The sequence below is a fragment of the Chiloscyllium plagiosum genome, unplaced genomic scaffold (genome assembly GCF_037043375.1).
Source record: "Chiloscyllium plagiosum isolate Xiang-an unplaced genomic scaffold, Cpla_swu_hap1 HiC_scaffold_38, whole genome shotgun sequence".
NCBI lineage: Eukaryota > Metazoa > Chordata > Chondrichthyes > Orectolobiformes > Hemiscylliidae > Chiloscyllium > Chiloscyllium plagiosum.
Genome location: NW_028270176.1, coordinates 10,867,461 through 10,888,980, shown reverse-complemented (window position 1 = coordinate 10,888,980; position 21,520 = coordinate 10,867,461). Strand labels below are relative to the sequence as shown.

Sequence of the window (21,520 nt, the reverse complement as noted above, 5' to 3'; positions counted from 1 at the left end):
AGCGTCAGTGTGTAATACAGTTCCCCATTCACACCCAGTGTCAGTGTATAACACAGTCCCATTTCACATCCAGTGTCAGTGTGTAACACTGTCCTCCATTCACACCCAGTGTCAGTGTGTAACACAGTCCCCTGTGCACGCCCAGTGTCAGTGTGTACCACAGTCCCCTGTTCACACCCAGTGTCAGTGTGTAATACAGTCACCGTTCACACCCAGTGTCAGTGTGTACCACAGTCCCCTGTTCACACCCAGTGTCAGTGTGTAATACAGTCCCCGTTCACACCCAGCGTCAGTGTGTAATACAGCCGCCGTTCACACCCAGTGTCAGTGTGTAACACAGTTCCCCGCTCACACCCAGTCAGTGTGTAACACATTCCCAATTCACACCCAGTGTCAGTGTATAACACAGTCCCCGTTCACACCCAGTGTCAGTGTGTAACATAATCCCTGCTCACACCCAGTGTCCGTGTATAACACAGTCCCCGTTCACACCGAGAGTCAGTATGTAACACAGTCCCCGTTCACACCCAGTGTCAGTGTGTTATACAGTCCCCTGTTAACACCCAGTGTCAGTGTGTAACACAGTGCCCTGTTCACACCCAGCGTCACTGTATAACACAGTCCCCTTTCCCACACAGTGTCAGTGTGTAACACAGTCCCCTTTCACATCCAGTGTCATTGCGTAACACAGTCCCCGTTCACACCCAGCGTCAGTGTGTAATACAGTTCCCCATTCACACCCAGTGTCAGTGTATAACACAGTCCCCCGTTCACACCCAGAGTCAGTGTGTAATACCGTCCCCGGTTCACACCCAGTGTCAGTGTGTAACAGAGTTCCTTGTTCACACCCAGTGTCAGTGTATGACACATTTCCCGTTCACACCCAGTGTCAGTATGTAATACAGTCACCGTTCACACCCAGTGTCAGTGTGTACCACAGTCCCCTGTTCACACCCAGTGTCAGTGTGTAATACAGTCCCCGTTCACACCCAGAGTCAGTGTATAACACAGTCCCCGTTCACACCCAGAGTCAGTGTGTGATACAGACACCATTCGCACCCAGCGACAATTTATAACTCAGTCCCCGTTCACACCCAGTCAGTGTGTAACACAGTCCCCCCTTCACACCCAGTGTCAGTGTGTAACACCGTTCCCCATTCACCCCGAGTGTCAGTGTGTAACACAGTTCCCCGTTCACTCCCAGTGTCAGTGTGTTACACAGTCCCCTGTTCACGTCCAGTGGCAGTGTGTAATGCAGTCCCTGTTCACACCCAGCGCCAGTGTGTAATACAGTCCCTGTTCACACCCAGTGTCAGTGTATATCACGGTCCCCTGTTCATACCCAGTGTCAGTGTGTAATACAGTCCCTGTTCACACCCAGCGTCAGTGTGTAATACAGTCCCCGTTCACACCCAGTGTCAGTGTGTAACACGGTCCCCTGTTCACACCCAGTGTCAGTGTGTAATACAGTCCCCGTTCACACCCAGCGTCAGTGTGTAATACAGTCGCCGCTCACACCCAGTGTCAGTGTGTAATATAGTCCCCATTCACACCCAGTGTCAGTGTGTAACACAGTCCCCATTCACACCCAGTGTCAGTGTGTAACACAGTCCCTGGTTCACACCCAGTGTCAGTGTGTAACACAGTCCCTGTTCACACCCAGTGTCAGTGTGTAACACAGTCCCTTGTTCACACCCAGTGTCAGTGTGTACCAAAGTCCCCGTTCACACCCAGTGTCAGTGTGTAATACAGTCCCTTGTTCACACCCAGTGTCAGTGTGTAATACAGTCCCCTGTTCACACCCAGTGACAGTGTGTAATACAGTCCCCTGTTCACTCCCAGTGTCAGTGTGTAACACAGTCCCCGTTCACATCCAGTGTCAGTGTGTAATACAGTCCCTGTTCACACCCAGTGTCAGTGTGTAATACAGTCCCCTGTTCACACCCGTGTCAGTGTGTAATATAGTCCCCATTCACACCCAGTGTCAGTGTGTAACACAGTCCCCGTTCATACCCAGTGTCAGTGTGTAATAGAGTCCCCTGATCACACCCAGTGTCAGTGTGTAACACAGTCCCTTGTTCACACCCAGTGTCAGTGTGTAATACAGTCCCCAGTTCACACCCAGTGTCAGTGTGTAATACAGTCCCCGTTCACACCCAGCGTCAGTGTGTACCACAGTCCCCGTTCACACCCAGTGTCAATGTGTAATACAGTCCCCAGTTCACACCCCGTGTCAGTGTGTAATACAGTCCCCGTTCACACCCAGCGTCAGTGTGTACCACAGTCCCCGTTCACACCCAGTGTCAGTGTCTAACACAGTCCCCGTTCACACCCAGTGTCAGTGTGTAATACAGTGTCACAGACCCGTTCACACCCAGTGTCAGTGTGTAATACACATTCGAGGAGAAAGTGAGGACTGCAGATGCGGGAGATCGGAGCTGAAAATGTGTTGCTGGAAAATCGCAGCAGGTCAGGCAGCATCCAAGGAGCAGGAGAAACGATGTTTCGGGCATAAGCCCTTCTTCAGGAATGGAGTCCCCTGTTCACACCCAGTGTCAGTGTGTAATATAGTCCCCATTCACACCCAGTGTCAGTGTGTAACACAGTCCCCATTCACACCCAGTGTCAGTGTGTAACACAGTCCCTGGTTCACACCCAGTGTCAGTGTGTAACACAGTCCCTGTTCACACCCAGTGTCAGTGTGTAACACAGTCCCTTGTTCACACCCAGTGTCAGTGTGTACCACAGTCCCCGTTCACACCCAGTGTCAGTGTGTAATACAGTCCCTTGTTCACACCCAGTGTCAGTGTGTAATACAGTCCCCTGTTCACACCCAGTGACAGTGTGTAATACAGTCCCCTGTTCACTCCCAGTGTCAGTGTGTAACACAGTCCCCGTTCACATCCAGTGTCAGTGTGTAATACAGTCCCTGTTCACACCCAGTGTCAGTGTGTAATACAGTCCCCTGTTCACACCCGTGTCAGTGTGTAATATAGTCCCCATTCACACCCAGTGTCAGTGTGTAACACAGTCCCCGTTCATACCCAGTGTCAGTGTGTAATAGAGTCCCCTGATCACACCCAGTGTCAGTGTGTAATACAGTCCCTTTTCACACCCAGTGTCAGTGTGTAATACAGTCCCCAGTTCACACCCAGTGTCAGTGTGTAATACAGTCCCCGTTCACACCCAGCGTCAGTGTGTACCACAGTCCCCGTTCACACCCAGTGTCAGTGTGTAATACAGTCCCCAGTTCACACCCCGTGTCAGTGTGTAATACAGTCCCCGTTCACACCCAGCGTCAGTGTGTACCACAGTCCCCGTTCACACCCAGTGTCAGTGTCTAACACAGTCCCCGTTCACACCCAGTGTCAGTGTGTAATACAGTGTCACAGTCCCGTTCACACCCAGTGTCAGTGTGTAATACACATTCGAGGAGAAAGTGAGGACTGCAGATGCGGGAGATCGGAGCTGAAAATGTGTTGCTGGAAAATCGCAGCAGGTCAGGCAGCATCCAAGGAGCAGGAGAAACGATGTTTCGGGCATAAGCCCTTCTCCATTCCTGAAGAAGGGCTTATGCCCGAAACATCGATTCTCCTGTTCCTTGAATGCTGCCTGACCTGCTGCGATTTTCCAGCAACACACTTTCAGCTGTAATATACATTCCCCAATTCACACCCAGTGTCAGTGTATAACACCATCCCTGTTCACACCCAGTGTCATTATGTAACACAGATCCCGTTAACACTCAGTGTCAGTGTGTAACACCATCCCCGTTCACACCCAGTGTCATTATGTAACACAGATCCCGTTAACACCCAGTGTCAGTGTGTAACACCATCCCCGTTCACACCCAGTGTCATTATGTAACACAGATCCCGTTAACACTCAGTGTCAGTGTATAACACAGTCCCCTGTTCACACCCAGTGTCAGTGTATAACACAGTCCCATGTTCACACCCAGTGTCAGTGTATAACACAGTCCCCTGTTCACACCCAGTGTCAGTGTATAACACAGTCCCCTGTTCACACCCAGTGTCCTCTAAACTGCTCCCGATCAAACCTCCTCAGGACAGGGACCACATAGGGTTAGTTACCGAGTAAAGCTGCCTCTACACTGTCCCCATCATACCTTCCCAGGACAGGGAGAGCATAGGGTTGGAAACAGGGTAAATCCCCCCTCTACACTGTTCCCCATTAAACCCTCCCAGGACAGGGACAGCGCAGGGTTAGATACTGAGAAAAAGCTGCCTTTGTTGCTGTCTGATTGAAGTTCTGGTGTTCAGTGACATTTTCACTTCCTTGCTCCCCACATCAGTTGAGTATTTGGGTTAGAGGTCAGAGCTGAGGTGCTGAACGTGAGTTGGAGTTGAGTCGATGATAGGATCGGGTATGTTTGTGGAGAATGGCACTGACACGTTCACTTTGGGAGATTTTATCTCGACGATTCTGCCTCTCCCAGATGGCTTTGTGACTCACATGTTTTTCGAACACTTTCACCTCTGCGAGGTCTGTGAGTCAAACCTTTCCCCTCTGAGGCTGAGGTGGGGGAAATCCCTTTCTCTTTGTATTTGTCCTGAACAGGAAGTGGCAGGTACCTCCCAGTTCTGAGTAACCCTTTCAGCCCCCGCTAGGCCAAGGCAGTCAGCTACAGACCAGCTCAGGTAAATGGCATTGGGGTTTATCGTTGGGCCCCTCAGGAATGAACAGAAGAGAGTGCGTTCTGAGGATAGGTCACTCAACCCCAATTGTTTCACCCCGATTTCTCTCTACAGATGCTGCCTGACCTGCTGAGCGTTTCCAGCGACTTCTGTGTCTGTTTCTGATTTCGAGCACCTGCAGCTCTTTCATTGTTTTTTCTGACAAGAAAGCAGAGTTTCCTGTCAGAGGGAGTGTGTCGTCGAGTTGACACGTGACAGTATCAGAACCACCGCAGCAACAGACAGACAGAGCAAAAGGGGCAGACAACGTAGAATAACAGAAGACTTTAGACACCATTGATGGAGATGGGAACAGGGAGAGGGATAGGGGACAGGGATAAGGATAGGGATAGGGATAGGGGGCAGGGATAGGGGACAGGGAGAGGGATAGGGGACAGGGATAGGGATAGGGGACAGGGAGAGGGATAGGGGACAGGGAGAGGGATAGGGATAGGGGACAGGGATAGGGGGCAGGGATAGGGATAGGGGACAGGGATAGGGGGCAGGGATAGGGATAGGGGACAGGGATAAGGGGCAGGGATAGGGACAGGGATAGGGGACAGGGATAGGGATAGGGGACAGGGATAGGGGGCAGGGATAGGGATAGGGGACAGGGATAAGGGGCAGGGATAGGGACAGGGATAGGGGACAGGGATAGGGATAGGGGACAGGGATAGGGGGCAGGGATAGGGATAGGGATAGGGATAGGGGACAGGGATAGGGGGCAGGGATAGGGATAGGGATAGGGGACAGGGATAAGGGGCAGGGATAGGGACAGGGAGAGGGATAGGGGCAGGGATAGGGACAGGGATAGGGATAGGGGGCAGGGGTAAGGGGCAGGGATAGGGATAGGGGGCAGGGATAGGGATAGGGGACAGGGATAGGGATAGGGGACAGGGATAAGGGACAGGGATAAGGGGCAGGGATAGGGATAGGGGGCAGGGATAGGGACAGGGATAGGGATAGGGGACAGGGATAGGGATACAGGACAGGGATAGGGGACAGGGATAGGGATAGGGGACAGGGATAAGGGGCAGGGATAGGGACAGGGATAGGGATAGGGGACAGGGATAGGGATAGGGGACAGGGATAAGGGGCAGGGATTGGGATAGGGGGCAGGGTTAGGGATAGGGGACAGGGATAAGGGGCAGGGATAGGGATAGGGGGCAGGGATAGGGACAGGGATAGGGATAGGGGACAGGGATAAGGGGCAGGGATAGGGATAGGGGGCAGGGATAGGGATAGGGGACAGGGATAGGGATAGGGGACAGGGATAGGGACAGGGATAGGGATAGGGGGCAGGGATAGGGGACAGGGTTAAGGGGCAGGGATAGGGATAGGGGACAGGGATAGGGACAGGGATAGGGATAGGGGACAGGGATAAGGGGCAGGGATAGGGACAGGGATAGGGATAGGGATAGGGGGCAGGCATAGGGGACAGGGATAAGGGGCAGGGATAGGGATAGGGGACAGGGATAGGGACAGGGATAGGGATAGGGGACAGGGATAGGGACAGGGATAGGGATAGGCGACAGGGATAGGGGCAGGAATAAGGGGCAGGGATAGTGTCAGGGACAGGGATAAGGGGCAGGGATAAGGATAGAGGACAGGGATAGGGGGCAGGGATAGTGGGCGGGGATAGGGTGCAGGGAAAGGGGGCGGGGATATGGATAGGAGGCAGGGATAGGGGTAAGGGATAGGGGTAAGGGACAGGGATAAGGGGCAGGGATAGGGATAAGGGGCAGGGATAGGGATAGGGGACAGGGATAGGGATAAGGGGCAGGGATAGGGACAGGGATAAGGGGCAGGGATAGGGATAGGGGACAGGGATAGGGACAGGGATAGGGATAGGGGGCAGGGATAGGGGACAGGGATAGGGACAGGGGGCAGGGATAGGGTCAGGGATATGGGGCAGGGATAGGGTCAGGGACAGGGATAAGGGGCAGGGATAGGGATAGGGGACAGGGATAGGGGGCAGGGATAGGGTCAGGGATAGGGATAGGGGGCAGGGATAGGGGGCGGGGATAGGGGGTGGGGAAAGGGGGCGGGGACAGGGATAGGAGGCAGGGACAGGGATAAGGGGCAGGGATAGGGATAAGGGGCAGGGATAGGGATTGGGGACAGGGATAAGGGGCAGGGATAGGGATAGGGGACAGGGATAGGGGACAGGGTTAGGAATAGGGGACAGGGATAGGGTCAGGGATAGAGGGCAGGGGTAGGGGGCGGGGATAGGGGTCAGGGACAGGGGGCGGGGACAGGGATAGGGGACAGGGATATGGGGCAGTGATGGGGACAGGGATAGGGATAGGGATAGGGGCCAGGGATAGGTGTCAGGGATAGGGGTCAGGGATAGAGGTCAGGGATAGGGATAGGGGACAGGGATAGGGTCAGGGATAGGGGTCAGGGATAGAGGGCGGGGATAGGGGGCGGGGATAGGGGGCGGGGACAGGGGACGGGGACAGGGATAGGGGCAGGGACAGGGATAGGGGACAGGGATACGGGGCAGTGATGGGGCCAGGGATAGGGGGCAGGGATAGGGGTCAGGGATAGAGGTCAGGGATAGGGATAGGGGACAGGGATAGGGTCAGGGGTAGGGGTCAGGGATAGAGGTCAGGGGTAGGGGGCGGGGATAGGGGCGGGGACAGGGATGGGGGCAGGGACAGGGATAGGAAACAGATATAGGGATAGGGGGCAGCGATTGGGACAGGGGGCAGGGATCAGGGACAGGAGAAGGACAGGGATAGGGATAGGGGACAGGGATAGGGACAGGGATAGGGATAGGCGACAGGGATAGAGACTGGGATAGGGATTGGGGGACAGGGATAGGGATTAGGGGACAGGGATAAGGGGCAGGGATAGGGATAGGGGACAGGGATAGGGACAGGGATAGGGGCAGGAATAAGGGGCAGGGATAGGGTCAGGGACAGGGATAAGGGGCAGGGATAAGGATAGAGGACAGGGATAGGGGGCAGGGATAGTGGGCGGGGATAGGGGGCAGGGAAAGGGGGCGGGGATATGGATAGGAGGCAGTGATAGGGATAAGGGATAGGGGTAAGGGACAGGGATAAGGGGCAGGGATAGGGATAAGGGGCAGGGATAGGGATAGGGGACAGGGATAGGGACAGGGATCGGGATAAGGGGCAGGGATAGGGACAGGGATAAGGGGCAGGGATAGGGATAGGGGACAGGGATAGGGACAGGGATAGGGATAGGGGGCAGGGATAGGGGACAGGGATAGGGGACAGGGGTCAGGGATAGGGTCAGGGATATGGGGCAGGGATTGGGGGACAGGGATAGGGATTAGGGGACAGGGATAAGGGGCAGGGATAGGGATAGGGGACAGGGATAGGGACAGGGATAGGGGCAGGAATAAGGGGCAGGGATAGGGTCAGGGACAGGGATAAGGGGCAGGGATAAGGATAGAGGACAGGGATAGGGGGCAGGGATAGTGGGCGGGGATAGGGGGCAGGGAAAGGGGGCGGGGATATGGATAGGAGGCAGTGATAGGGATAAGGGATAGGGGTAAGGGACAGGGATAAGGGGCAGGGATAGGGATAAGGGGCAGGGATAGGGATAGGGGACAGGGATAGGGACAGGGATCGGGATAAGGGGCAGGGATAGGGACAGGGATAAGGGGCAGGGATAGGGATAGGGGACAGGGATAGGGACAGGGATAGGGATAGGGGGCAGGGATAGGGGACAGGGATAGGGGACAGGGGTCAGGGATAGGGTCAGGGATATGGGGCAGGGATAGGGGTCAGGGATAGGGTCAGGGACAGGGATAGGGGACAGGGATAGGGTCAGGGATAGGGGTCAGGGATAGAGGTCAGGGGTAGGGGCGGGGATAGGGGGCAGCGATTGGGACAGGGATGGGGGCAGGGACAGGGATAGGAAACAGGGATAGGGATAGGGATGGGGGCAGGGATAGGGGGCAGCGATTGGGACAGGGGGCAGGGATCAGGGACAGGGATAGGGATAGGGGACAGGGATAGGGATAGGGGACAGGGATGGGGATAGGGATAGGGGGCAGGGATAGGGACAGGGATAGGAGCAGGGATAGGGATAAGGGGCAGGGATAGGGATGGGGGCAGGGATAGGGACAGGGATAGAGATAGGGGACAGGGATAGGGATACAGGACAGGGATAGGGGACAGGGATAAGGGGCAGGGATAGGGATAGGGGGCAGGGATAGGGACAGGGATAGGGATAGGGGATAGGGATGGGGGACAGGGATAAGGGGCAGGGATTGGGATAGGGGGCAGGGATAGGGATAGGGGACAGGGATAAGGGGCAGGGATAGGGACAGGGGGCAGGGATAGGGACAGGGATAGGGATAGGGGACAGGGATAAGGGGCAGGGATAGGGATAGGGGGCAGGGATAGGGACAGGGATAGGGATAGGGGACAGGGATAGGGATAGGGGACAGGGATAAGGGGCAGGGATTGGGATAGGGGGCAGGGATAGGGATAGGGGACAGGGTTAAGGGGCAGGGATAGGGACAGGGAGCAGGGATAGGGACAGGGATAGGGATAGGGGACAGGGATACGGGGCAGGGATAGGGATAGGGGATAGGGATAGGGATAAGGGGCAATGATAGGGATAGGGATAGGGGATAGAGATAAGGGCAGAGATACGGATAGGGGCAGGGATAGGGACAGGGTTAGGGATAGGGGGCAGGGATAGGGATAGGGGATAGGGATAAGGGGCAAGGATAGGGATAGGGGACAGGGATAGGGATAGGGGGCAGGGATAGGGATAGGGGATAGGGATAGGGACAGGGATAGGAATAGGGGGCAGGGATAGGGATAGGGGATAGGGATAAGGGGCAGGGATAGGGATAGGGGACAGGGATAGGGATGGGGGCAGGGATAAGGGGCAGGGATAGGGATAGGGGACAGGGATAGGGATAGGGGGCAGGGATAGGGATAGGGGATAGGAATAAGGGGCAGGGGTAGGGATAGGGGACAGGGATAGGGATAGGGGACAGGGATAGGGATACAGGACAGGGATAGGGGACAGGGAAAGGGATAGGGGACAGGGATAAGGGGCAGGGGTAGGGATAGGGGGCAGGGATAGGGACAGGGATAGGGATAGGGACAGGGATAGGGATAGGGGACAGGGATAGGGATAGGGGCCAGGGATAGGGGACAGGGATAGGGATAGGGGACAGGGATAAGGGGCAGGGATAGGGGGCAGGGATAGGGATAGGGGACAGGGATAAGGGGCAGGGATAGGGATAGGGGGCAGGGATAGGGACAGGGATAGGGATAGGGGACAGGGATAAGGGGCAGGGATAGGGACAGGGGGCAGGGATAGGGACAGGGATAGGGATAATGGACAGGGATAGGGATAGGGGACAGGGATAGGGACAGGGATAGGGATTGGGGGAAAGGAATAAGGGGCAGGGATAGGGATAGGGGGCAGGGATAGGGACATGGATAGGGATAGGGGAAAGGAATAAGGGGCAGGGATAGGGATAGGGGGCAGGGATAGGGACAGGGATAGGGATAAAGGACAGGGATAGGGATAGGGGACAGGGATAGGGACACGGATAGGGATAGGGGAAAGGAATAAGGGGCAGGGATAGGGATAGGGGGCAGGGATAGGGACAGGGATTGGGATAGGGGGCAGGGATAGGGATAGGGGACAGGGATAAGGGGCATGGATAGGGACAGGGGGCAGGGATAGGGACCGGGATAGGGATAGCGGACAGGGATTAAGGGCAGGGATAGGGATAGGGGATAGGGATAGGGATAGGGATAAGGGGCAATGATAGGGATAGGGATAGGAGATAGAGATAAGGGGCAGAGATAGGGATAGGGGGCAGGGATAGGGACAGGGTTAGGGATAGGGGGCAGGGATAGGGGACAGGGATAGGAATAGGGGACAGGGATAGGGTCAGGGATAGAGGTCAGGGGTAGGGGGCGGGGATAGGGGGCAGGGAAGGGAAATGGGTCAGGGATAGAGGTCAGGGATAGGGATAGGTGTCAGGGATAGGGGTCAGGGATAGGGGGCGGGGATAGGGGTGGGGATAGGGGGCGGGGACAGGGGGTGGGGACAGGGATAGGGGTAGGGACAGGGATAGGGGACAGGGATACGGGGCAGTGATGGGGACAGGGATAGGGATAGGGGCCAGGGATAGGGGTCAGGGATAGAGGATAGGGATAGGGGACAGGGATAGGGGTCAGGGATAGAGGTCAGGGGTAGGGGGCGGGGATAGGGGGCGGGGACAGGGATAGGGGGCAGGGACAGGGATAGGCAACAGGGATAGGGATAGGGATAGGGATAGGGGGCAGGGATAGGGGGCAGCGATCGGGACAGGGGACAGGGATCAGGGACAGGGATAGGGGTCACGGCTAGGGGGCAGGGATAGGGGGCAGGGACAGGGGGCAGGGATAGGGGGCAGGGATGGGGACAGGGATTGGGGACAGGGATAGGAGACAGGGATAGGAGGCAGGGATAGGGGGCAGGGATGGGGACAGGGATAGGGAGCAGGGATAGGGGGCAGGGATAGGGGACAGGGATGGGGACAGGTATAGGGATAGGGGACAGGGATAGGGGACAGGGATAGGGGGCAGGGATAGGGGACAGGGATGGGGACAGGGATAAGGACAGGGATAGGGGGCAGGGACAGGGATAGGGGACAGGGATAGGGAGAGGGGGCAGGGATAGGGGACAGGGATAGGGATAGGGGACAGGGATAGGGATAGGGGGCAGGGATAGGGCACAGGGATGGGGACAGGGGTAGGGATAGGGGACAGGGATAGGGGACAGGGATGGGAACAGGGATTGGGAATAGGGATAGGGGACAGGGATAGGGGGCAAAGATAGGGATGGGGACAGGGATCAGGGACAGGGATAGGGGACAGGGATCGGGAGCAGAGACAGGGGGCAGGGATGGGGACAGGGATTGGGGACAGGGATGGGGGCATGGATAGGGGGCAGGAATACGGGGCAGTGATGGGGACAGGGATAGGGATAGGGGACAGGGATAGGGGACAGGGATAGGGGGCAGGGATAGGGGACAGGAATAGGGATAGGGGACAGGAATAGGGATAGGAGACAGGGATAGGGGACAGGGATAGTGGACAGGGATGGGGACAGTGATGTGGACAGGGATAGGGATAGGGGACAGGGATAGGGATAGGCGACAGGGATAGGGGACAGGGATAGGGGCAGGGTTAGGGGATAGGGATAGGGGACAGGGATAGGGATAGGGGACAGGAATAGGGATAGGGGACAGGAATAGGGATAGGGGACAAGGATAGGGGACAGGGATAGGGGGCAGGGTTAGGGGATAGGGATAGCGGGCAGGGATAGGGATAGGGGACAGGGTTAGGGGACAGGGATAGGGGACAGGGACAGGGATAGGGGACAGGGATGGGGGCAGGAATGGGGACAGGGATTGGGAATAGGGATAGGGACAGGGATTGGGAATAGGGATAGGGGACAGGGATAGGGGACAGGGATAGGGACAGGGGACAGGGATAGGGGACAGGGATAGGGGGCAGGGATGGGGACAGGGATTGGGAATAGGGATAGGGGACAGGGATAGGGGGCAGAGATAGGGATGGGGACAGGGATAGGGGACAGGGATAGGGGGCAGGGACAGGGGGGCAGGGACAGGGGGGCAGGGACAGGGGGCAGGGACAGGGACAGGAGCCAGGGACAGGGATGGGGACAGGGATAGGGGGCAGGGATAGGGGGAAGGGACAGGGGACAGGGAAAGGGATAGGTGGCAGGGACAGGGGGCAGGGACAGGGGGCAGGGATAGGGATAGGGGGCAGGGATAGGTATAGGGGGCAGGGATGGGGACAGTGGGCAGGGATGGGGACAGAGATAGGGGACAGAGATAGGGGACAGAGATTGGGGGCAGGGACAGGGGGCAGGGACAGTAGGCAGGGACAGGGGGCAGGGACAGGGGGCAGGGATAGGGGACGGGAACAGGGGACAGGAGGCAGGGATAGGGAACAGGGGACAGAGGGAAGGGGGCAGGGACAGGGACAGGGGACAGGGGATGGGGGGACAGGGACAATGACAGGGACAGAAGGACAGGGACAGAGGACGGGGGCAGGGATACTGGGCAGGGACAGGGGTGTGGGACAGGGATATGGGCAGTATGTACAGGGGTACGGGACAGGGATATCGACAGTATGTACAGGGGCACGGGACAGGGATATCGACAGTATGTACAGGGGTGTGGGACAGGGATATGGGCAGTATGTACAGGGGTACGGGACAGGTATATGGACAGTATGTACAGGGGTACGGGACAGGGATATGGGCAGTATGTTCAGGGGTGTGGGACAGGGATATGGGCAGTATGTACAGGGGTACGGGACAGGGATATGGACAGTATGTACAGGGGTACGGGACAGGGATATGGACAGTATGTTCAGGGGTGTGGGACAGGGATATGGGCAGTATGTACAGGGGTACGGGACAGGGATATGGACAGTATGTACAGGGGTGTGGGACAGGGATATGGACAGTATGTACAGGGGTACGGGACAGGGATATGGACAGTATGTACAGGGGTGTGGGACAGGGATATGGACAGTATGTACAGGGGTACGGGACAGGGATATGGACAGTATGTACAGGGGTGTGGGACAGGGATATGGACAGTATGTACAGGGGTACGGGACAGGGATATGGACAGTATGTACAGGGGTACGGGACAGGGATATGGACAGTATGTACAGGGGTACGGGACAGGGATATGGACAGTATGTACAGGGGTACGGGACAGGGATATGGACAGTATGTACAGGGGTACGGGACAGGGATATGGGCAGTATGTACAGGGGTACGGGACAGGGATATGGGCAGTATGTACAGGGGTACGGGACAGGGATATGGACAGTATGTACAGGGGTACGGGACAGGGATATGGACAGTATGTACAGGGGTGTGGGACAGGGATGTGGACAGTATGTACAGGGGTGTGGGACAGGGATATGGGCAGTATGTACAGGGGTACGGGACAGGGATATGGACAGTATGTACAGGGGTACGGGACAGGGATATGGACAGTATGTACAGGGGTGTGGGACAGGGATATGGACAGTATGTACAGGGGTACGGGACAGGGATATGGACAGTATGTACAGGGGTACGGGACAGGGATATGGACAGTATGTACAGGGGTACGGGACAGGGATATGGACAGTATGTACAGGGGTACGGGACAGGGATATGGGCAGTATGTACAGGGGTACGGGACAGGGATATCGACAGTATGCACAGGGGTGTGGGACAGGGATATGGGCAGTATGTACAGGGGTACGGGACAGGGATATGGGCAGTATGTACAGGGGTGTGGGACAGGGATATGGGCAGTATGTACAGGGGTGTGGGACAGGGATATGGACAGTATGTACAGGGGTGTGGGACAGGGATATGGGCAGTATGTACAGGGGTGTGGGACAGGGATATGGACAGTATGTACAGGGGTACGGGACAGGGATATGGACAGTATGTACAGGGGTACGGGACAGGGATATGGGCAGTATGTACAGGGGTACGGGACAGGGATATCGACAGTATGTACAGGGGTGTGGGACAGGGATATGGGCAGTATGTACAGGGGTACGGGACAGGGATATGGGCAGTATGTACAGGGGTGTGGGACAGGGATATGGGCAGTATGTACAGGGGTGTGGGACAGGGATATGGACAGTATGTACAGGGGTGTGGGACAGGGATATGGGCAGTATGTACAGGGGTGTGGGACAGGGATATGGACAGTATGTACAGGGGTACGGGACAGTGATATGGGCAGTATGTACAGGGGTACGGGACAGGGATATGGACAGTATGTACAGGGGTGTGGGACAGGGATATGGACAGTATGTACAGAGGTACGGGACAGGGATATGGGCAGTATGTACAGGGGTGTGGGACAGGGATATGGGCAGTATGTACAGGGGTGTGGGACAGGGATATGGACAGTATGTACAGGGGTGTGGGACAGGGATATGGGCAGTATGTACAGGGGTGTGGGACAGGGATATGGACAGTATGTACAGGGGTGTGGGACAGGGATATGGGCAGTATGTACAGGGGTACGGGACAGGGATATGGGCAGTATGTACAGGGGTACGGGACAGGGATATGGGCAGTATGTACAGGGGTGTGGGACAGGGATATGGGCAGTATGTACAGGGGTGTGGGACAGGGATATGGGCAGTATGTACAGGGGTACGGGACAGGGATATGGACAGTATGTACAGGGGTGTGGGACAGGGATATGGGCAGTATGTACAGGGGTACGGGACAGGGATATGGACAGTATGTACAGGGGTACGGGACAGGGATATGGGCAGTATGTACAGGGGTGTGGGACAGGGATATGGACAGTATGTACAGGGGTGTGGGACAGGGATATGGGCAGTATGTACAGGGGTGTGGGACAGCGATATGGGCAGTATGTACAGGGGTGTGGGACACGGATATGGACAGTATGTACAGGGGTACGGGACAGTGATATGGACAGGATGTACAGGGGTGTGGGACAGGGATATGGACAGTATGTACAGGGGTGTGGGGCAGGGATATGGAAAGTATGTACAGGGGTGTGGGACACGGATATGGACAGTATGTACAGGGGTACGGGACAGGGATATGGGCAGTATGTACAGGGGTACGGGACAGGGATATGGACAGTATGTACAGGGGTGTGGGGCAGGGATATGGAAAGTATGTACAGGGGTGTGGGACACGGATATGGACAGTATGTACAGTGGTACGGGACAGGGATATGGACAGTATGTACAGGTGTGTGGGACAGGGATATGGACTGTATGTACAGGGGTACGAGACAGGGATATGGACAGTATGTACAGGGGTACGGGACAGGGATATGGACAGTATGTACAGGGGTACGGGACAGGGATATGGACAGTATGTACAGGGGTGTGGGACAGGGATATGGGCAGTATGTACAGGGGTACGGGACAGGGATATGGACAGTATGTACAGGGGTACGAGACAGGGATATGGGCAGTATGTACAGGGGTGTGGGACAGGGATATGGACAGTATGTACAGGGGTGTGGGACAGTGATATGGGCAGGATGTACAGGGGTGTGGGACAGGGATATGGACAGTATGTACAGGGGTACGGGACAGGGATATGGACAGTATGTACAGGGGTACGGGACAGGGATATGGACAGTATGTACAGGGGTACGGGACAGGGATATGGACAGTATGTACAGGGGTACGGGACAGGGATATGGACAGTATGTACAGGGGTACGGGACAGGGATATGGACAGTATGTACAGGGGTACGGGACAGCGATATGGGCAGGATGTACAGGGGTGTGGGACAGGGATATGGACAGTATGTACAGGGGTACGGGACAGTGATATGGACAGTATGTACAGGGGTGTGGGACAGTGATATGGACAGTATGTACAGGGGTACGGGACAGGGATATGGACAGTATGTACAGGGGTACGGGACAGGGATATGGACAGTATGTACAGGGGTACGGGACAGCGATATGGGCAGGATGTACAGGGGTGTGGGACAGGGATATGGACAGTATGTACAGGGGTACGGGACAGGGATATGGACAGTATGTACAGGGGTGTGGGACAGTGATATGGACAGTATGTACAGGGGTACGGGACAGGGATATGGACAGTATGTACAGGGGTACGGGACAGGGATATGGACAGTATGTACAGGGGTGTGGGACAGTGATATGGACAGTATGTACAGGGGTGTGGGACAGGGATATGGACAGTATGTACAGGGGTGTGGGACAGTGATATGGACAGTATGTACAGGGGTACGGGACAGGGATATGGACAGTATGTACAGGGGTGTGGGACAGGGATATGGGCAGTATGTACAGGGGTACGGGACAGGGATATGGACAGTATGTACAGGGGTACGGGACAGGGATATGGACAGTATGTACAGGGGTACGGGACAGGGATATGGACAGTATGTTCAGGGGTGTGGGACAGGGATATGGGCAGTATGTACAGGGGTACGGGACAGGGATATGGGCAGTATGTACAGGGGTGTGGGACAGGGATATGGACAGTATGTACAGGGGTACGAGACAGGGATATGGACAGTATGTACAGGGGTACGAGACAGTGATATGGACAGTATGTACAGGGGTACGGGACAGTGATATGGACAGTATGTACTGGGGTGTGGGACAGGGATATGGACAGTATGTACAGGGGTACGAGACAGGGATATGGACAGTATGTACAGGGGTGTGGGACAGGGATATGGACAGTATGTACAGGGGTGTGGGACAGGGATATGGACAGTATGTACAGGGGTACGGGACAGGGATATGGACAGTATGTACAGGGGTGTGGGGCAGGGATATGGACAGTATGTACAGGGGTGTGGGACAGGGATATGGACAGTATGTACAGGGGTACGGGACAGGGATATGGGCAGTATGTACAGGGGTACGAGACAGGGATATGGACAGTATGTACAGGGGTACGAGACAGGGATATGGACAGTATGTACAGGGGTGTGGGACAGGGATATGGGCAGTATGTACAGGGGTACGGGACAGTGATATGGACAGTATGTACAGGGGTACGAGACAGGGATATGGACAGTATGTACAGGGGTGTGGGACAGGGATATGGGCAGTATGTACAGGGGTATGGGACAGGGATATGGACAGTATGTACAGGGGTGTGGGACAGGGATATGGGCAGTATGTACAGGGGTACGGGACAGTGATATGGACAGTATGTACAGGGGTACGGGACAGTGATATGGACAGTATGTACAGGGGTGTGGGACAGGGATATGGACAGTATGTAGAGGGGTACGGGACAGGGATATGGGCAGTATGTACAGGGGTACGGGACGGGGATATGGACAGTATGTACAGGGGTGTGGGACAGGGATATGGACAGTATGTACAGGGGTACGGGACAGTGATATGGACAGTATGTACAGGGGTACGGGACAGTGATATGGACAGTATGTACAGGGGTACGAGACAGGGATATGGACAGTATGTACAGGGGTGTGGGACAGGGATATGGACAGTATGTACAGGGGTACGGGACAGGGATATGGACAGTATGTACAGGGGTACGGGACAGTGATATGGACAGTATGTACAGGGGTACGGGACAGGGATATGGGCAGTATGTACAGGGGTACGGGACGGGGATATGGACAGTATGTACAGGGGTGTGGGACAGGGATATGGACAGTATGTACAGGGGTACGGGACAGTGATATGGACAGTATGTACAGGGGTACGGGACAGTGATATGGACAGTATGTACAGGGGTACGAGACAGGGATATGGACAGTATGTACAGGGGTGTGGGACAGGGATATGGACAGTATGTACAGGGGTACGGGACAGGGATATGGACAGTATGTACAGGGGTACGGGACAGTGATATGGACAGTATGTACAGGGGTACGGGACAGGGATATGGGCAGTATGTACAGGGGTACGGGACGGGGATATGGACAGTATGTACAGGGGTGTGGGACAGGGATATGGGCAGTATGTACAGGGGTACGAGACAGTGATATGGACAGTATGTACAGGGGTACGGGACAGTGATATGGACAGTATGTACAGGGGTACGAGACAGTGATATGGACAGTATGTACAGGGGTACGGGACAGTGATATGGACAGTATGTACAGGGGTACGAGACAGTGATATGGACAGTATGTACAGGGGTACGGGACAGTGATATGGACAGTATGTACAGGGGTGTGGGACAGTGATATGGACAGTATGTCCAGGGGTACGGGACAGGGATATGGACAGTATGTACAGGGGTGTGGGACAGTGATATGGACAGTATGTACAGGGGTACGAGACAGTGATATGGACAGTATGTACAGGGGTACGGGACAGTGATATGGACAGTATGTACAGGGGTGTGGGACAGGGATATGGGCAGTATGTACAGGGGTACGGGACAGTGATATGGACAGTATGTACAGGGGTGTGGGACAGTGATATGGACAGTATGTACAGGGGTACGAGACAGTGATATGGACAGTATGTACAGGGGTACGGGACAGTGATATGGACAGTATGTACAGGGGTGTGGGACAGTGATATGGACAGTATGTACAGGGGTACGGGACAGGGATATGGACAGTATGTACAGGGGTGTGGGACAGTGATATGGACAGTATGTACAGGGGTACGAGACAGTGATATGGACAGTATGTACAGGGGTACGGGACAGTGATATGGACAGTATGTACAGGGGTACGGGACAGGGATATGGACAGTATGTACAGGGGTGTGGGACAGTGATATGGACAGTATGTACAGGGGTACGAGACAGTGATATGGACAGTATGTACAGGGGTACGGGACAGTGATATGGACAGTATGTACAGGGGTGTGGGACAGGGATATGGACAGTATGTACAGGGGTACGGGACAGGGATATGGACAGTATGTACAGGGGTACGGGACGGGGATATGGACAGTATGTACAGGGGTGTGGGACAGGGATATGGACAGTATGTACAGGGGTACGGGACAGTGATATGGACAGTATGTACAGGGGTACGGGACAGTGATATGGACAGTATGTACAGGGGTACGGGACAGGGATATGGGCAGTATGTACAGGGGTACGGGACGGGGATATGGACAGTATGTACATGGGTGTGGGACAGGGATATGGGCAGTATGTACAGGGGTGTGGGACAGGGATATGGGCAGTATGTACAGGGGTACGGGACAGGGATATGGACAGTATGTACAGGGGTACGGGACGGGGATATGGACAGTATGTACAGGGGTACGGGACAGGGATATGGGCAGTATGTACAGGGGTGTGGGACAGGGATATGGGCAGTATGTACAGGGGTACGGGACAGTGATATGGACAGTATGTACAGGGGTGTGGGACAGGGATATGGACAGTATGTACAGGGGTGTGGGACAGGGATATGGAACAGGGAAGACAGGCTCTGGAAAGAGCAGGGATGGGGATGGAAAACCACCAAGAAGATGGATGCTCTGTCTCGGGATTTGGAACAGGGACTGGTGATGGATATGAGTCAGGGTAGGCACAGAGGAGAGGGAAAGGATGCGATTCGGGCTGGGACATGGATGATGAAACAGGGAATGAAGCAGGGATACAGGATGGAGAAAGCTGTGACAATGTGTACCTTGCTGCTCTGTGAACCTGAAGAGTGACCCTTCACCCCAGTGTCTGGGATTTGATCCGATTCCCTCCAGTCTGGAAACAGGCCTTTTGGTCAGCACGTGCACAGTGACCCTCAGCAGAGCAACCTGCCCAGACCTATTCCCCGACCTTTACCCCTGACTAATTTACCTAACACTATGGGGCAATTTAGCACGGCCAACCCACCCTAACCTGCACAGCTTTGGACTGTGGGAGGAAACCCACGCAGACCTGGGGAGAATGTGCAAACTGCACACAGACAGTCACCCCGAGGCGGGAATCGAACCTGGGTCCCTGGCGCTGTCAGGCAGCAGTGCTCACCACTGAGCCACTCTTGCTGCCCCACACGAAACCTCCTCAACAGTCAGGCATTCCAGCCAATCTCGGACCATGCTGGGGGATTTCGGGCTCCGCTCCCATTGAGCGGGCACAGTCAGGTGGTAGTTGAGCCTGTCCAACCTCCTCCCCCCCCCCCCCCCGCCGGTAAATTGGAACAGACCTCCCTGGCTCCCCAACCTCCGGGTAGCTTCGATCCTTACTCCGGGATGCTAACTCCTGTCGTGCGGTCTTCCTTTCTCGCAGTTTAAGACGGACAATGCCAGGGCCTCACCTCAGCCACCCACACAGATGCCTCAACAGCAACAGAGTCACCTCCCTCAGGCCCAGCTCATGTTGGCGAGCAGTCAGCTGGCAGGGGTAAGTGCCACACGACCTCAGAGCACCACCCGGGGGCACCTCTGTCAGGGATCCCTTTCAATCCCCCACCCGTCCATGACCAGCACCACTCCACCAGTCCCTGGATAAAACGTCACCCAAATCACTCAGAAAAACACCTCGACTTCCCAGCCGTGGCTACAAGAAGCTGGGAATCCTGCAGACTCCTCCCAGGGCCTACCCCGCCATTGACAAGGCACAGGTCAGGAGGGTGAGGGGCTACTCCCCACTTGCCCCTGGATGGGGGCAGCTCCAACAACACTCGGAGAAGCCTGACACCATCCAGGGACAAAGCAGCCCCCGCCTGCTTGGCACCACATCCACAAGCACCCTCTCCCTTCACCCCCAATGCTCAGGAGCAGCAGTGTGTACCATCTACAAGATGCACTGAGCAAATTCTCCCAAGATCCTCAGGCAGCACCTTCCAAACCCAAGACCATTTCCATCTCGAAGGGGAAGGGGTAGCAGAGACATGGACCCAGCATTCCCTTGCAGGTTGCCCCTCCCAGCCCCTCACCTTGCTTCACCTCTCCACTGCGACGTTTCTGTGGCCATCGATCAGTTGGGACAGCCCTCTGCTCTGCCGTCCTGAGCAAAGCTGTGCCTCTCCCTGGCACTCAGCGGAGGAGACATGTTCTGTCCCTCACCAACACTGGAATGGAGCAGAGGCCACAGAGGGTGACTATCCCAGGATAACCTGCACCTTACCACCACCTTTCCATTCCAGCCTCTCCCAACCCCCCCACACCTGAGAAGAGTGGGGGGGAGACTCTCCCCAGCCCATGACCAATCCCCCCACAAGTCCATCTGGATAGGTCCTGGCTCTCTCTGTTCTCACTCTCCATGCCGTGTGAGCGAGTGTGGTTCTGAGGGGGAATTCAGGGCTTGGGGCTCCTGCTGGCTACAGAGTCCCCCCTTTGCCTTCA

The 21,520-nt window shown here is 55.8% G+C and overlaps 1 protein-coding gene across 1 annotated transcript in view; it reads left to right on the top strand.

The window, feature by feature from the left end:
• pou2f2b (POU class 2 homeobox 2b) overlaps positions 1-21,520 on the top strand; it is a 333,861-nt gene that overhangs the window by 60,620 nt on the left and 251,721 nt on the right. Inside the window, exon 5 of the mRNA XM_087980873.1 lies at positions 20,463-20,576. Within this exon, the coding sequence (XP_087836999.1) occupies positions 20,463-20,576 (114 nt within the window). The remainder of the gene's footprint in view (positions 1-20,462; positions 20,577-21,520) is intronic.